Genomic DNA, 18,818 nt, shown 5'->3' with positions numbered 1-18,818 from the left:
CACCCTTCCTCCCCCCCTGCTGAGAGCTGAGGAGGGAGGGGAGGGATTGGGGTGGAGGGAGGGAGGGGGGGGGGGGGGGGGTGACACAGCTGTCCAATTACACATCTAACAACCATCACTCCCTCCCCCCACCAACACTCTCCTGTTAAGCCAATAAACCATGCGATGCTAAAAACCACACCCAGCTAACCAGTTAACCAGCTAACCGCTAACTCGCCTCCCTCTACCTCTCTGACTCTAACTAATGGTCTTCTACAATAGACCAAACCGCCTAACCAGAATTCTACTCTATTCTATATCTCTAAATAGCTAACAATATCTGTTCTACAATAGCTTGTTTTACAATAGCCAATCACGCTTACGGTAAACCTCTCTAGCTGTAGTCTTATAAAACCCCCTCCGGTTGATCAGCGGACCTCCTTATAAGGGTCTTGCATACAACATCATACAGTAGAACAGAAAAACAACACCAACAGCATTTCCAGAACCTCGAAAACATATGGAAGGGTTTTCTTTTCCACAATGACTGTAACTTACCACACCCTACCCTCAACCCCCACAACCCCCACCCACCCCATCAGACAAGGGGTCTGACTGTAAGAAAGAAAGGATCTGATTACATCAGAGTAACCTCAACTATCCCCAAGGAGAGTCAACGATAAAGAACTATGGACAGAGAACATAATCATGTCAGGGGCGAAGCAGCCCCCATAAACTACCATTCACCAACTGACCCCATCTGGCCAATACTGACATTTAATCACAGATTTACTGACAATGACTCGGTGAGACGACCACTGAGAATGTTACGGCCAGAAAATCACATCATAAAACAGGAAGGAACCTGATATCGTCAGAGCTTCTCTATAAAGCTAACCTTCTGTCCTCACCCATAAAGCTCAGACTTAAGTGAGTTCAATGCCGCTGTGCTGCCGTCCAGTTATGATTAATAACACACTTAGAAAAGCATGCACAGACACACACACTCACACACACAAACAGATTTGACCAGACACTGTCTGGAAACTCCCTGTCGGGTCGTAGTTCATTCATGACAGTTAACCCCCGCGCCCTTTGACCTCCAAGGTGAGGATAGAGTCCCAGAGCGGAGGAGAAATGAGGGGAGGAAGACAAATTGGAAGGGTGGATAGGAAAGATGGAGTAGGGGCGGCATAATAGAGGAGGAGAAGGGGAGAAGAGAAGAGAAGAGAAGAAAATCAGTACAGAGAAGACACTGAAAGAGGAGAGGGAACAGGGGAGTCCTCCATCTCAATCTGACCGCCCCGCACCCTCCCCAGACGACCTCGACGCATCATTAGGCTAAGCCCCTCGTCACCTGAGTACTCACTCAGAGGGGCCCCGGGGCTGTGAGTTTAATTCTCCTATGTTTGTCATCTCCTAAAGGACCCTCTTTACTCTCCCCCCTCCCTTTATGTCTCTTTACCTCTGCCATACCCTCCAATCTTCTACCACTGACCCCCCACATTCACTACATACCTGGGATCAAAGCCTAACGGGACCCCCCTGACCCCTGCTCTCACTCTCTCCTGCTCCCGGGGCCTCAGTGGAGGTGTAATGGTGCATTCCCATGTCTTGGTCAGGTCATCATCCATAAGCTCACTTACATGGTGCATCGCGATGAGTGAATGTCATGTTATAATGGGTTGTTTTCTGCCTTTTGATTTATTTGTTTCTGTTGTCGGTGTGTGTGTGGACGGGCGTGCGTGTGTGCGTGCGTGCGTGTGTGCATGTGTGCGTGTATGTGTGTGTGTGTGTGTGTGTGTGTGTGTGTGTGTGTGTGAGAATGCACTTTGTGTGTCTGTGTGTCTGTATGTGTGTGTGTGTGTATTTGTGTGTGTGTGTGTGTGTGTGTGTGTGTGTGTGTGTGTGTGTGCACTTATGTGCTTGTGTGTGTGTGTGTGTGTGTGTGTGTGTGTGTGTGTGCACTTATGTGCTTGTGTGTGTGTGTGTGTGTGTAAGTGTGTTCCTGCTGTTGTTGATCTGTTTGTTGTGGTAACGCTGTGTGTAGCGTGTGAACTACTGGTCCTCTGCTTATGGCAGTAACACAAACTGGGAAAATAAACTGGCACTGACAACATCAATAAAAAAGCCTTTCTAACAAACTAACACAGCTCAGTGACTGCAAATGTAACATAACGTCTAAAACAACATTCAGGCAATTGAATCCAACGTACATTATCAAACTCAGTTTTCATTCATTCTGTAATTTCTATCCATCAGTGACTTTTCATCCGACACATAAACACACGTTGATTTAAACATAACAAAGTCTTACTGACTTAGTGTGAGGCCTTTATAAGGTTTCTGACACAGCTTGCTGACATGACACATGTTACGGTAGACCCCAGACAGAATAGGATTTCACCTCAGCTATGTACAGTATGTGTGTACACAGTTGGCTGAGTGTTTTGTGTCACTTCAATAACCTCAATTATCAGCCAGAACTACTGCCATTCAGTGTCTTAGGATGAAACACACACCGCAATTACTATCGCACCCTACTATCGCACCCTACTATCGCACCCTACTTCAGATGAAAAGCTTTGTCGCTAACTTCACTAGCACAGACGATCGATGTGTTATCTCAATTGTTTATTAATGGATAAACATCAAAAAGAAACGCAAAAGAGATTCAGTTACGGCTATGAAGTATTGCGGTGAAAATGTCTGTGACAAAGTACCCTAAGGGGACTGTTATCCTCTTTCTTTTCCTCTTCTCCTCCTCTCCATGTTCCCTCTCTCAGCCCTGTTGTCTCCTGCTCTATATACAGAGCTGGGTGTATTTATGCTGGGACTTGAAACTCTTATTTATGGCTGCTATTAAGGATGGAATCTTGTAGATCTGTCTGTATCCCAGCTGTTAGCAGAGCAGGAGAAGATCGTTGCTCCACAGCCTATATATGGCAAAACTGTGTGTGTGTGTGTGTGTGTGTGTGTGTGTGTGTGTGTGTGTGTGTGGGTGGGTGGGTGGGTGGGTGTGTGTGTGTGTGTGTGTGTGTGTGTGTGTGTGTGTGTGTGTGTGTGTGTGTGTGTGTGTGTGTGTGTGTGTGTGTGTGTGTGTGTGTGTGGGTGGGTGGGTGGGTGGGTGGGTGTGTGCCTCCAATCACTATAAAGACAGATGGCCCATGTACTATTAGGACACATGTACACACACACACACACACACACACACACACACACGAGAGAGAGAGAAGATGAGTGCATAGATAGGGAACACCTGATGAGAAGAGAGAAGAGCATGATGATAGAAAAGGAAGAGGGGAGGGAGGGAGAGAGATAACAGGAAGAGAAGGAAGGAGTCTTTGACAGAAGAGATCAAGTAGAAAGCGATGGAAGCGGAGTTAGTCAGAGAGTTATCGAGTTTGCTTTACAAGCATCATGCATTTCTTATTGGCAACAACCCTCAATCAGTCCTTAACATCTTCACTCACCAAATCAATTTAAATTCAGGTCAATTCAGACAATTTGATGATGTTTATTATGCTCATCTACAGTCCGAAGGGTGTATTCAGACAGTCAGACTCCTGCTTGATGAGTCCAATACGTATTGAGACAGGCAACCCATTCTCTCGCAAATACCTCCTTAATTCATCAGAACAGAAATTCACAAATTCAACTCCTCAAATCTGGTCAAAAATGTGTGAATGCTGGACTTTAGAAGGAGATTGGTTTCTCCTGGAGGGAGTACATGAGTACACTGGGTACTATGCCAGACAGGCTTGGAAATGTGATGTTTTAAGGGTACACTATAGTCAGAGAGATTTAAGCATACCATTTCAGGTGTGTCAGGTCAGGTCACTGGATCAGTTGTTTTTGTGCATTTCAGCTAATTTGTTCTGGAGAGGCAAATGAAGGTGGAAAAATGGCTTGTGAACTGAACTCTGAATCCTACGGTGATATGCTGAGAAGTCACGTCCCTACAAAATCCACAGATACCACGCACCGCTTGTACAATACACACACACACACACACACACACACACACACACACAGATGACACACACAGCCCCAATACTCCTCTTTGAGTCAAAACCATCCCAATGCCTCCAAAAACCACCACATACCAGAGGTTCAGCTCATTATATTCCCCTTTCCACACTCGTAAATTTGAGGTGACAGTGCAGACAGTCCAATCATCTACACGTACACCCTTGATACAGGCCTGTTAATTTATGGCATTTGTGCATGACCAAACAGAAATGGAGAGAGTGTGAGCGTGCGTGCGTGTGTGTCACTGAATCCAAAGAAAAAGAGAGAGAGAGAGAGAGAGCGACAAAGAGAAAGAGAAAGAGAAGGGGAGATGTTTTTCTCCTCTGATGAATGTCACATTTTGTCAGACATTGCCAGGAGTGAGCGTCGGCCATTTTGCTGGCGCTCCGGAGGATTAGAATGAGAGGCAGTCTGAACATTACTGCATTTCTCCTCCTTCTCTATTAGATCTTAGTCTAGTCCCAGACTGAAGGCTCCTCCAGCAGGGCACACACATTGAATTAGATAGATAAAACAAGGACTGGAAGGAAATGAACTACGGTTCAAACTATTTTGGGCCTGTTTGTAAACCAAAGTTTGAACTATTTCGAGCCTGTGTGTGTGTGTGTGTGTGTGTGTGTGTGTGTGTGTGTTCTCTGTATATCAGTGCATATCAGTGTATACACCTGTTAGTAGCCCCACCAGGTTCACATTAGTCCAAACAACTAATCAATCCCCCCACCCCCATGACCTCTCAACCCTACCACCACTATACCTCCCACGATTTGTCTGTTTGTCATGCCCCCCATCCCTTCATCCCACCCACCCCTGGACGGCTGCTACCGTGAAGCCCCCCATGTAGAATGTCACACGGGGACAAACAACAGCATGGTCTTCAAAAGACCCCCCCCCCCCCTCCTCCTCTACCCCCAGTCCGCGGGACAGGATCACAGACAGGCCACACTGCCCAGGACTCGACCCCAGAGGCCTGACTCTGAAACTGGGCTGAAATAATAAACATCCCCCCCCCCCCCCCCCTCTCTCTCTCTCTCTCGCCCTGGGTCTCCAGACTCTGTACATCGATAGTCATCTATCATGAAGCGGATCGCCTAAGCTTTAGTTAAGTTAAGTTAAGACCCATATGTGAGAAAATAAGGGAACTTGGGGTGGGACTCTGAATTTTGGAAAGTGTACAGATACAACAAACAGGGATGTGATTATCCAAGCCAGTTCTGTAACACAAACCACATTTCCAAACTCTAACTCTCTCTCTCCGTCTTCACCGATGATCAGAACAATCATCATCATGGTAAATCACGTCTTGGGATCTCAGATCTGGCAAAGAACCCAAGTTCTCTTCAAGATCTCTCAATTCTATGCCAGATCATCTTTGAACACCAACACAAGCAAGGCAAATCCTCCCCAGCGTGAGTCCGAATATGCCGGTTTTATTTGGTGTAATCTGTAACTAACTATCCAAGGGGCAGCTTGGTGAAACAATCCCCGATTGTTCGGGTAGTGGAGGCACACACCGTTCCTTTAACGATACGCCAAGGGTACATCTGATAAAATAAAACACAGCACAGGGACACAGCCAGGTTCACCAGCCAGTCATCCCAGCCAGTTGTCCCTGATTCAATTTCAGCCCTTTAAAAAAAGATACAGAATCCCAAACAAAAGGCATTTCATGCTATTTCACCGGGCGCTTCTCACATGTTGCTACTTTACTTTGTGCTCCTAACGTTGTTAACAAAGGGCATGTGACAGAAGTCAGCTGTGAGCAAGCAGGGCTCTCATTTCTGTGTCATCAACCCGCACCAAAGCTCTCTTTTCTATTTCTCAGCGCTTTTTGCCTCCTATATGAGGCTCTCCAAATTCTCCACCCTTTTCTCTGAAGTGTACGCTTCACTTCCACTCCCCTACACTGGTTTTAAAGCATACGATTGGTGTAACAGCCCATGCTTACACCAATCCTATGCTTTCAGTCTATGGAGAATGGTAACAAGGTAAGAAGGGTATAGTATGTGTGTTTCCTGCCGGTAACAGAGTTAAATGACCACCATTTGGGGGACACACAGCCTACAGCAGGGCTGGTTGCTCCCCTTACAACATCAAACAAGCATTTGTTGTATCCACAAGGTCCTATATGAGGAAACACTAACACCATAGATTAACATTGTCTTCATTCAGGGTTAATAAATGGTTTATACTGTAGGTAGTTAATAGATTGGTAATCATTAGTAACAGTTCTAGTAGGTGTACATACTGTCCTAAACCACACTATTCACTACAGCCAGTGGCCACTACTTTGGATCTGGAGGGCCATGGGGTGTACATGCTTTTAGTCCAGCCTAGCACCAACACACCTTAAATTACCTAATCAACTATTGACCAAGATGAATGTGGAAACATGGGCACATACAGTATGGCCAGCAACTAGGGGGATGGATAGCTGCTCACATAACAAAGACTGATTTAGGGTCTTGTTCCATTCATAAAGACATATAAAGAACAAAAAAACGAACAAATGCCCCCTAAATTCATTACTTAAAGGTCATTACAATACTGAAAAGTAACCTCTGGGTGCATTTCAACATTCTTAAGTTGCCTCCTCCTCCTTGTAACCTTTCCTTCTCTCCTTTCCTCATCAACAGACTTTACTGGAGCTGCTTGGAATAACGTTAACGACGTTAATGATGTTAACCCCTATGGAAAAACCACACCTACAATTGTCTCATAAGACTCACATGAGTCCTGCAGGGAGCGCCTGATGCTCTCAACATCACTTATCATAATTCAACAAGAGCCAACAGGAAAACAGCATGACTTTGCAATGCTTTTGACCATCCCATAAACAGCCACTTGAGCAGCTGCCATGATCCATAAAGTCTGAAGATCTCTGGCATCACAACTATATCATTAATTACTTCAGCGAAACAGGTGACAGATGATGAAAGACTAATGGAGCGATGAACCCATGGCAGACAGAAGCTTCGGGCCAAAGACTGACAAGTCTTTCAAGATTCTATCAAAGGGAAGAGAACTGTATCCGTTTGGTCCACTCAGCAGAATAGCGGTAGCGCAGTCAGTGGGGGAGTCTCCTCCACCATCTCCATCCCTCTCTAGGCTTTCCGAGCCTCTCAGATTGAGAGAGACGTACCCCTAGGGACGGATCTGATAACCGCTAGTGTGATGGATGAGTCGGCCGTTTGATCAATACCGTAAATCTCAGAGACTGTACAGCATCGAGGCAACGCCCCGCCCCTACCAAACACCAAAGAACGGCATCATGGGAGGTACCGGGGTTATGAATCATTGTTTGTCCTCTAGACAGCCTCCCCCCCCCCCCCCCCACACACACACACATCCTAAACCCTCTTGCTGACAACACCCCCCCCACCCCCACTCTGCCTTGCACACCAGAATAGTGAGTGCTGCATCAGTACCAAGAGTGATGAATAATGGATTTACAGGAGGAGAGAGAGAGGAAGAGAGGTGCACGAGAAAGAGAGAGAGAGAGAGAGAGAGAGAGAGAGAGAGAGAAAGAGAGAGAGAGAGAGAGAGAGGGGGGGGCAATAAGGGCATGGGACTATGTGACATGATGGGGGTGTGGGGTTATTTCTGGAGACACTCTGGGGTTCTGGGATGGGACAGTCTGCCGCAGTAGAGAACACAGAGCGCCTGCGTCAGCCAGAGGAGGGAGGAAAGAGTGAGAGAGAGAGAGAGAGAGAGACAAAGAGTGAGAGAGAGAGAGAGAGAAAGAGAGAGAGAGAGAGAGAGAGAGAGAGAGAAATAGAGAAAGAGAGAAAGGGGAAAGAGAGAAAGAGGGGAGAGAGAGAGAACCACCCCCAAAAAACAACAACAACAACAACAACAACAACAACTAATATGGACCTGTCCCAAGTCTACATAACCACAAAGAAGGAAGAGATTACATGCTGTCTGCAAACTCGCAGGTCAGAAGAAGGTCTATCAAATACACGTAACTTTAAAAAAAAAATGTATTTACTTTATTTATTCATCATTTATTTATTCCCAGTTAGTCTGGACGATAAGATAAGGTCATGATAATAGTTTCGGGTCAACATCACATGCTATCACCATACATCAGTGCTCTCTCTCGTGATCCTGAACCATGCCAAACCAGTTTCAGTTTCAACACATCTAAATACATGACCAACGGTCGGTAACATCGTAACACAGCTCCAACTCATGTGGTCTTACAGCTCCGTCCAATTTCTCTCCACCTTTTCCTAAAGTATGCACTTTTGTACTTCCCTGCATGGATTTAGATGAGAATGCATTGGTGCTTTTAAATCTGCATGGGTAAGTGAACATGTGCATACTTCGGGAAAAGGGTGGAGAAATGGGACGCAGTAAAACAAACCATAGAGTTATTTAACACATCACACTTACAATAAACAATACTGAAAGAAATATGAGAGTGAGTGGTTAGAATTGATGGCCTCACTATTGAACTAGGAGTGAAATGTAAGCAGATTTTGTGGTTTTCTCCACCACATCGATCTGCTACAAAAACTGCAATTCGTCCCTCATTAATCCCAATTCAACACTGTTGGTATAGATTAAGGAGCAAACACACACACACACACACACACACACACACACACACACACACACACACACACACACACACACACACACACACACACACACACACACACCATAAACTGTCCTGAGGCTAACTCAATTATGACGCTAGAATATATTATCTATATCTACCGGTGCAGGGCTGGTGCATGAATGACAAACCTAAAAACAATCTGTCAAACCTAATCTAAACCTGTCTTGCCATCGCATTTTACTATTACTGCGTCTATGGCTCATACACAAACACGTTCATAATCCATTTCCTAAAGGCCTCTGAGCGTCAACATTAGCATGCTAAACAACCACTCATAATAGATAGCTGTGGGCAATTAGCTGACATTTACATTTACATTTACATTTATGGCATTTAGCAGACGCCTTTAAAAAAATTAAATAAATCCAAAGCGACTTACAACAATACATTTGTTTAAGTAAGTGAATCATCTATCCAACAGTCATCATAAGACAAAGTAATCGATGCTCACACCAGGGGCAGTCGTAATGAGTCGTATTTTTTTTTTTTTTTTAAGCCTACGTGTGTGGCCTACGTGTGTGGCGTGGGGACACACTGTGAGAGTGGACTCTGAGAGTGGGTTTGGCGGTAGACAGCTTGATGCGAGCATGGATTGCATCACTGCCTGTGAGACTGCATTACCTTCTCCTCCATACACAGTATTCAATTAGGAACAACAGTCATCGTTGCAGAGGCTACACTGTGGAAGGAAGTGTGGTGTGTACCTTTAAAGTCCCTCCATCACCTGCCATCTTACGTAAGCGTTTAGTTAGTCATGCATGGCCTTGTGTCACTGCCAGTAAGGAGCACGAGATGGACATTAACATAATAGGTGGTTGTGGAAGTCAAGAGGTAAATAGCCTATGGCCCAAACGACATGCCGGATTGGATTATGCTTTAATGTTATTTGATCCATAAATTCTGTAAGACTCTGTCCTGGCCTGCCACTTCTTTAACCTCAAATCCCCTAACCACACATATTTGTCTGACCCAGTTATGGTAAAATCCCCAATGCCAAACCAAGAAAATATATTGACTAAATCCAGGCCACGTCATCCACTTTGTGAAGCATTCACTTGCTCCTAAAACAGATGCATATTACGTTTGTTCTCTGAGTCATCCCGTTGGAGTAAAGGAATAGTAAAAGAATCGACTTAGGGTTTTCTAAGACTGTGACACATCTCGAATAAATCATTTAAAAAAAGATTTTTAAAAAAGACTTTGTATAACCTGGCTCTCCAATGACAAAAACAATCCCTGTAATATCTGAGATGAAACAGGAATATGTTCTCTTTCTCAGACAGTACTTGGGTGGGTTAAGTAAAGATATAAAAATCCTGTTTCTCGTGTAGGAAACATGCTGCGGTTCAATTTCTAATCATAATGATTGATTCGTTCCAGACAGGTCTTAACACTCCCCTGGGTGTAGTCCACTGTCCAAAACCTGCTGGCCGGACCTAGGCCACTCAATAACGCATCATCATCCCAGAGGGCCACGGGAGGCAAATCCCCCAGAAACAGCTCCGCATCTGAGCTCATCACTATTTCAAATGAGAAGAGGAGAAAATCAATGGGACTCTTCAAAGAGGAGGATACAATCTGTCTTTTGGATAGAGAGAAGGGGGAGGGGGCATAGGGTGGAGGGTGAAGGAGAGGGAGAGAGAGGGTGAGAGGGAGAGAGAGAGGGAGAAGAGAGAGAGAGAGAGAGAGGGAGAAGAGAGAGAGAGAGAGAGAGAGGGAGAGAGAGAGAGGAGAGAGAGAGAGAGAGAGAGAGAGAGAGAGAGAGGGAGAGGGAGAGAGAGAGAGAGCGAGAGAGAGAGAGAGAGAGAGAGAGAGCATGTCTCCTCACAGCAATGATTCATCCGTGCTGCCATGTCATACCGCACGCGCGTGTGCTAACTGTGCATCCCATGACATTGGTTCTTACTGTCCTCTGAATTTACAGCGAGTTGATTACTTACAGAGATTGTAAGGATAGTAAGGATAACTGCAAGCAATTGAGTTATCTCGACACACAAATATCAATTTGTTCCAAGGCCTATATACAGTATGTCATATGTTTCCCACTATGATCAACAATAACCACAACATAGTGCATGGGTTAGTAGAACTGTAATCTAATTCATGACAACATGACATCCCCATTGGACTAAACCACACAATATATAAACACACAGACATCAGTGTGGGAACGTTGCATGGGTTAAGAGTTCTCTCCTTCGAGGACGGAAAAAACTCCCAAACACAAATCCCTCTGCCTTCCCCCCTTTTTCCAAGAATGAAAGTGGATAGGGATGTGTTTGTTTTCCAAAGGATTTGAATAGAAAGTGCTCAAGCCTCCGGTGGGAAAACCCGGAGCGCCGATACAGAGGTGCACTTGTCCGCTACTTCGGCATGGTAGCAGAATGGCCACTGTACATCACCAAGGCAGACCTGGTTCACTACGTTTCTGTAAATACTTGGACAGTATACGTTTTTTTTCTGTTTGCCATTGTTAACCTGTTTCCGCCACCATACCGACTACTTCAGGGGAGGCTGGTGGAGGTAGAAATCGGAGGACGGGCTCATTGTAATGCATGGAATTGAATGAGGAATGGTATCAAACCGTTCCATGCATTTCCACCAGCCTCCACTGGACTACTTCTATTACAGTCAAATGTCTCCCAAAGTTTTTTTTTTTTTTTTTTTTTTTTTTTTTTTTACAACAGATAGGTCTGAGAGTACTGTTTGCAGTGAGACATATGACATAGGTACCAGAGTCTGTAGCCTGAGGGTATGACTCTGATAGAAACAAAAACAATTTCATGAGCCTTCCCATGATTCATAACTGAAGTGCAACAGGCCTACCATCTGGACTGGAGAATGCAAGAAAACACTGCAATAAAGCCTGATATAGAGATAACCGCCTCGATCAAAAACAACCAATTAGATTACCAAGTCACAGAGTTCCATGTGATGCCTTCCTGTCTAGCTGAGTGAGGAAGAGGATGACGAAGAGGTCCAGAAACTGCATTTACAACAGAAATCTCCAATCACACTTGTCATGGTGGATGCAATCCAAGTACCAAAGCACATTTTGGACTTTGACGTTTCCCTGAAACTCATTACCATTTTATTGGGTTAGACTCCCATTGGAAGGGGACAGAGAGATGAGATGGACAAAAGAACTCAATTTTTTTTAAAAACTCCAAATACACAAGTCCATTATTTCTTGTGGGGAGGCTGGCAGTGGATCTGACATGGGGGGGGGGGGGGGGGGGGGGGGGGGCCGCGGATGGGGGGAATGGGGGGATGAAGGGAGAGGAGGACAAAGTCTAATTACAAGCAAGCCTCTTCCCATTTCTCCTCCATTAGAAGAGAGAGGGAGGAGGGCCGACACAGAGCAGAAAGTAGGCTTCACAGAAAACCAAAACAACACCACAAGACAGTCATTTTGGTTTGGGAGTGTTGTAGCTTCAAACATTGGACAATAATTTTTCAAAAGAGCTTTATCAAAGAGCGAATTGTCTACCAGATAATAAATTGGGTCAATTCGATAATCAATTCAGTTGTATTTGCCTTCTCTGATTAAGTTAGCCATTTCCTTATGATTCAGATAATTCCCCGTAAAATCCCCTTCCTGTTGTCTCCAGAGGGACCAATGAAATGCCACCATACTGGTGTCGATGGTGATTCCTCACCAATGGGGCGCACTAACATAGGAGCCTGTTGGTACTATCCAATTATATCACAGAATTGCCTCTGAGAGCTCATGCGCTTCTGTGCATGTGAGCGAGATATGAAAGATAAGTTGTATGGAAGACGTTGCACGTGCAACCTGTCTCGTGCACGCGTTTCCCTCTGTAAACAAATTACATCGAGAAGCTTCTGCCAATTACATCCTTGCATAACAGAGTTATGTAACAACAACCCATAAATCTCTCTGTCGATGACATTAAACCTAAAGTCTTAACCAGTGGCGAAAATTGAATAAATTCACTATGGATAATCGTAGCGGGTCCAGGAGCAAACTGAACGCTGAAATTAAAGTATTTTAGCAGGTTCACTCCCAGAACACAGTTCCCATGAGTTCCCCCAATGTCCCCCATGGGTCCTAATATAAACAGATTATGATAATGTTCTGTACTGTAGTCATCGGTCCGACGAGGATTGTGTTGTTTCGGATAATCGTTTTTTTCTATCCTGTCCTGTCCTGATTGTGACGTCTTATCGATATGTAAAGAACTTTTGGGTTTGTGAGAAAGCGCTTAACAAATACAATGTATTATTAATAGGCTTTAATTATCTCAAATATCTGTACGAACTGAATAAGTGAATGTAACATTAACGTTTAACGTTTAGAATATGAGACCAATTGGCATAAGGCCACTTACTGAGTCACATCTCTTCTATTAGCCTATAAATAGTAATTCCTCAGATCTATTGCCCAGATATTTGACTCTATAAGTCAATTGTTTTTGAGTCTACTACAAATACAATTTAAAAACAAAGATCTGTTGATCTGTTGATGTCTGAATGCAATGTGCATTATTACTCTTATTACTGTAATAGTTATGTAATAAATGCTCCTTATGCCTAATATTATGTCTCTTAGATGTGCCATCGATAATGTTATGAGAATACCGGTAAGTTAATCATTATTATAATATAATTTGTGCTATAAATAATATAAAATAGACTTTGATGATGTTTATTAGGGGTTACAGATCTTTATACAGTAAGCTAAGGGTTGGGAAAATTGTGCTGTTGCCCTCTCTTACATGAGATGAACACTTGGGATCAATCAAACTGGGAGTATAGAAAGGAATGGACTTAGAAATGGTTTTATGTTGCTCCAAAAGCTCCACCACACTCTGTGGGATTAACATTGAGCATCTAACTTGTTTTTAACGAGTCACACCAACCAATGAGACCACAAATTGATGAGACTGCTAATACAGTAGATGTCTGTTTCTTCTTCTTTATTTCTGTGTTTTAAAACCTGTTGCATTATGGTCTTTCCAGGACCCTGACTGACTGTCACATGCTGAGGGGGGGTCTGACCAACAAAACGAGAGGGGAGGTCCTATCCTAAATATGCCCCCCTCCCCATTAGGGACTCTTTTTTCTTTCTGTACCTGAGTCCATTTTCACTTTCAACCCCTGTCATCAGTGTCCTTTTAACCAGGGGTGGTTGGGGGGGTGGGGGGGTGGGGCGGGGGCAGGAACAATCGCCCGATTCATCTGTCTTTATGTCACCCTGGCGGGTCTCTCGCCCTCCCTCTCGCCCTCCCTCTCTCCCTACTGCCCCCCCCCCCCCCCCCCCGCCCACCCGCCCACCCGCCAAATGCTCCCCTTTCTAGGGGTCCCATTGGTTCCTTCCTGTTTTGGACCGGTGCACACACAGGGCCTCAGGCCTGTCCCCCTCTCAGCCCATCCTCAATGGGTCCTCTGTTTGGCCTTCATGCCTCCCCCCTGCCCCCTCCCTCCCCACTCCCTCTCGCCCCTCCCTCACCCGTCCGTCCATCAGTCCCTAAACAGGATAATCTGTGTCATAATGGACCCGGGTCAGCCAGTGCTCATTATAAAAGAACGTATAGCCCCTTTATGCAATTACATTACATAACATTAGCATGTCCGCAATCACCTGCTGCTGCTGAGACTGGGACACTGTGAATGATCCTCTATTGGAAAGAGTACGCAATAGTTAGCTAGAGGTAGTTTGTGAAGAGGTTTGTTGCAAAACGCAATATCCACCATTTTCAAAAAATGATTTTCTTTCCAATAAAGTGATTGCCGTAATTAAATAACAACTTTTATGAAATATTTTAAAGAACAGTAGCCATGGTATGCTATTTGTTTCCAGAATAATCATATTATTGAAGATGTAATCAAGTCAGATTTTCAATGATAAATAGAACATGACCCAAAATATTGCGAATCGATGTATACAATTGTGGAATGACGCTCTTTATGTATAGGCTGTGTTTGACTGGATGTACTGTATGTATGGTTCTGTCTGTGAAAGAATGTTCAAGCTACATCCATTCCTGGATTGAAACAGCTGGTTTTGTGGGTGCATAGCAAAACAATGTATTTAGGCTCCCACCCAACCAGAGCAGGAGAAAGGGAAGTGAACAAGGAAATGATAGTGAGATAGAGAGAGAGAGAGAGAGAGAGAGAGAGAGAGAGAGAGAGAGAGAGAGAGACAAAAACAACATTTCAGAGTTTCAGACCCGATGTCTGCATTGGGTGTCTGAGGGATCAAGTGTCCTATTGGTGAGTGCTCCTCCGCCCATAAACACACACACACACACACACACACACACACACACACACACACACACACACACACACACACACACACACACCAACACTCTCTCTCTCTCTTGCTCACACACACCCACATACAGTACACACACTCTGTACAGTACACACACTCACTGTGTGTTTGGTGGTAGGAAGTGTTTGGGGGAGCACATACGCTGCGCTGGACCGCCCCTGACCTACTTCTGAGCACCGATGGTGGGGAGAGGAGGAGGTGAAGAGGGAGGAGAAGGGGAGAGAGGAGAGGGCCGGAGAGAGGCATTGCTAAAATTCCTCGGCCCAGCGGCAGAGGATGTTTATCAACCACATCTCCAGCAGAGAGGCTCCTGCAGCGCCAGCCATCCCAGAGAGAGTACACCCCCACGATCACCCGTCTACCCCCTCTGTACCCTCTCAACTAAGGTATGGGGTGGGGTAGGGGGGGGTTGTCTCAATTTCCAACTGTTAGAATTGTCATAGTCAGAATAGTCAAATGTCAGAGAGGCCATAGGTGAGGACTGAAGGGCAGTGGACAGTTAATGCTCTCCACAACAGAGCTCTTCAAGCAGTCTCTTCACCCTACAACTGACCTAACCTAAGCCTGTGTGATTGACACAAACAAGAGTGCTTATTTGGATAAAAAAAAAAAAAAGAAGCACATCGTATCAATCTAAAGAACCCACTGACATTGGTGGTGTTTCTTCTCAAGGCTGGTCCATGACCATCCTGTACCTCCATAATGTTCCAATGTTGGGATGACGCAACACTGTTACTCACACACACACACACACACACACACACACAGCTCTTTAGGAGACAGGTACACCTACACAGGCACACATGACATAATCCAAACACCTTGCGTACTGAGTCAACAAGAACAACAAACATTTAACACAACTTGGATTTGCATCCTGAAGACTTGGCAGTTAGCACATGATGGGTTACAAAGAGAATGCCTTAGGCTTGGGCAGAGGGTATGTATGTATGTATGTATGTATGTATGTATGTATGTATGTATGGATGTATGGATGTATGTATGATGTATGTATGTATGTATGTATGTATGTATGTATGTAAATAAAGAAGTCAATGTTTGTTCGTCAATGTTTGTTTATGGGAACCCATTAAAAATCATGAACCGAAGAACCACAGCTCTCTTCGTTGGTTCGTAAAAAAACAACAACGTCTGTCCCAAAACTCTTCAACCAAGTTGTGTGAAATATGCTCGATGTAACTGAAAACACAGATAAGTGAGTTGCAAGTGAACGTAGTGATAAACACAACTGCGACAGAGCACAGCAGAGGCATTGTAGTTTGACTGGTAGGCTTCCTGCCCCGCTGCTACAACGAGGACTATAGTAACATACATGCGACAAGTTATCGCTCAGATGTGACTGTGACATCACAAAGCACAATACCCTCGCTCACTGTGACGGGACGGGAGGTTTGCAACATTTCATACCTGACATTCCGATGTCATTACCCAAACTCAGCATGTGACAGGAGCTCGAGCATGCAAAGGGAAATGCAACAGCTAATGCATGCAAAGCTTAACATAACATCCTGAACACACAGGTGACGCAACAATTACCATACACATGCTTCAAAGTGAGACAACAAGGCTGTATGAACGCTTTGTGCAGGAGAGGTAGAAAGGCTAAAAAAAGATGAAGTATAGATATTTGCTCAAGGTTTGCTGTTTAGCAATGAGGGGAACTGTCTCAATTGTCATTGTTGACATCTGTTGACCTTTAAAAGGGAGAGAATGGAGATGAACTACAAAAAAACAATCTCTCTGACCTTCCACCGATGAAAAGGTCAAAAAATTCAATATATGTTAAGCGATGCTTCAAAACAGCAGGTGGCAAAGTGTACAAAGCTATTAGTGTAAGTCATCCTAATGCCTCATCATCCTAATATTTATGCGCACACACACACACACACCTAGAACAATTCAGACACACGCAATCCATAACCCATCTGGGCTCAGCATCTCGTATTACAGAACAACACAAACATCACTGATGGTTATCAGGAGATCACAGCCGTCAACCGTGGGACACACACGCGCGCCGCACACACGCGCCGCCGCGCACACACACACACACACACACACACACACAGTGTCAGTGAGATCCAACACCAGCCATGTCAATTGTGTGTGTGTGTGTGTGTGTGTGTGTGTGTGTGTGAATGCACATATTGTTCGAGAGGGGAGGGGCAGAGACACAGAGAGAGAGAGAGAGAGAGAGAGAGAGAGAGAGCTAAGATGTTTGAGTGTTTGAATAAAGGATATCAGGTCATCAGCATGACCACTTGACCAGTTGCCATACCCCTGTTATTACTGTCTTTCCAAGCGGTGCATTTTGACACATCACTCTCCCCTCCCACTGTGTCTTGGGTAAAAACGTCCACCACAGCAGAATTTGTGTTGGGCTATAATCTGAAGCCATACTGTCAACTTGATGTATGTGTCATTGTTGGCAATTTAACAGCACAGTGACAGTTATGCACTCCACATACTTACATGTGACTAACAAAGTAAGTGTTCAATTAGATAGCAATAACAAACATATTGGATTAGATGTGACATGATCATGTGACATGTGACACCAAAAAGTAACTTTCCAATAAAGAATATCAGCAACCAATTTAATTGATGATATTCTTCATTTATAAACGGTCTATGTTATGGCTGAGATGGGACACACGAGAACACATGCAAATGTGTATAATAATAATAATAATAATATACAGTTATAATAATAATCATAATAATCATATGTGTATGTATATGTATATGTGTATTCATAATAACATCGTCATCATTATTATTCCTCCTATGTATTTCTATGCTCTTTATCCGCCAACATCAAATGCAAGTCTTGCATTATTTGCTGTTTTTATTGAAGCAGATTATTACAAGTCTCGCAGGAGCTGTTGATTCTGTGAGCCCAGGTAGCCCACTCGGCCATAAATCGTGACCGCAGCAAAGAGGTGTCACTTTTATTACTGCGGAGTGACTAGACACGCAGCAGTCTGCACCTTATCGCATTACATCCCCATATTACAATAATCACCGGAGTCGGTTTATGGTTGCACATAGAGATGCGACAAGGGGAATGATAAAGATGAAGGTTGATATTGTATAACCTACCAAGACGGAACTAAATAAACACTAGGATTATTATGAAGGTGGGAAGTGCGTGAGGAGCGCACGGGGGTCCCATACGGGAATGGGTAGCTGTAGCCTATGCGCCCGGTGTTTTTCGTGGCAAGCCTGCGGGTAGAGACACTGAGGTTGTAGACTGAAAAGTCGCTGTTATTTCCGAGGATCAGTTTACCTTGGCATCGACAACGGTATCCCCCTCCTGGATCGCGTTCACCTCCGCACTCAGCTCCTCTGCTGACGCATCCTCTTGGCTCTTCGGGTCCAGTTGCGCTGAGGTCTGTGCTCCCATGGCGAAAACCGCACTCTTTCTCCTCTTTGGCTTCTTCTTGTCCAGTAACCACGGCAAAATGTGACCCAAAACTAAAAAGTCTTTCGACAGCAAGTATCCAAGCGCTCAAAATGTGTCCGAGGACCGCTCCGGGTTAGTCTAGCTCTCAAGTGATGAAATGAGAGTGCCAGCGAACCGTTTTAGCACCCCCCCCCCCTCCTCTTCTCGCTATCACATGGACCGCCGGTGCGCTTCGACACGCCTTGCAGCATCAAGGGAAAGACACACCGACCTGATGAGAGGAGAGGAGACGCGGACAGAGCTTTATGTTACCTATAGCTCAGAGTTCACTACCCTCAATATTAAAGTGATAAATGAATATCTTATAATTACAATATCTTACAATTACGACTGTGTAAGTAGCCTAAAACGTGCACGGGGGAAGTTGTTTAATAAATGAATCTTTAAACTTGTAG

General features: G+C 44.6%; 1 protein-coding gene across 2 annotated transcripts in view; it reads right to left on the bottom strand.

Moving 5' to 3' along the window:
* akap12b (A kinase (PRKA) anchor protein 12b) overlaps positions 1-18,404 on the bottom strand; it is a 50,320-nt gene extending 31,916 nt beyond the window's left edge. For both annotated transcript variants that reach the window (XM_083689115.1, XM_083689116.1), the window contains exon 1: positions 18,247-18,404. In XM_083689115.1, coding sequence (XP_083545241.1) covers positions 18,247-18,363 — 117 coding nt within the window. In that variant the 5' untranslated portion in view covers positions 18,364-18,404. The remainder of the gene's footprint in view (positions 1-18,246) is intronic.
* Positions 18,405-18,818: the final 414 nt, after the last annotated feature.

Source organism: Argentina silus (assembly GCF_951799395.1).
Source record: "Argentina silus genome assembly, chromosome: 17".
NCBI classification, from domain to species: domain Eukaryota; kingdom Metazoa; phylum Chordata; class Actinopteri; order Argentiniformes; family Argentinidae; genus Argentina; species Argentina silus.
This window is presented reverse-complemented; position numbering and strand designations above follow the sequence as displayed.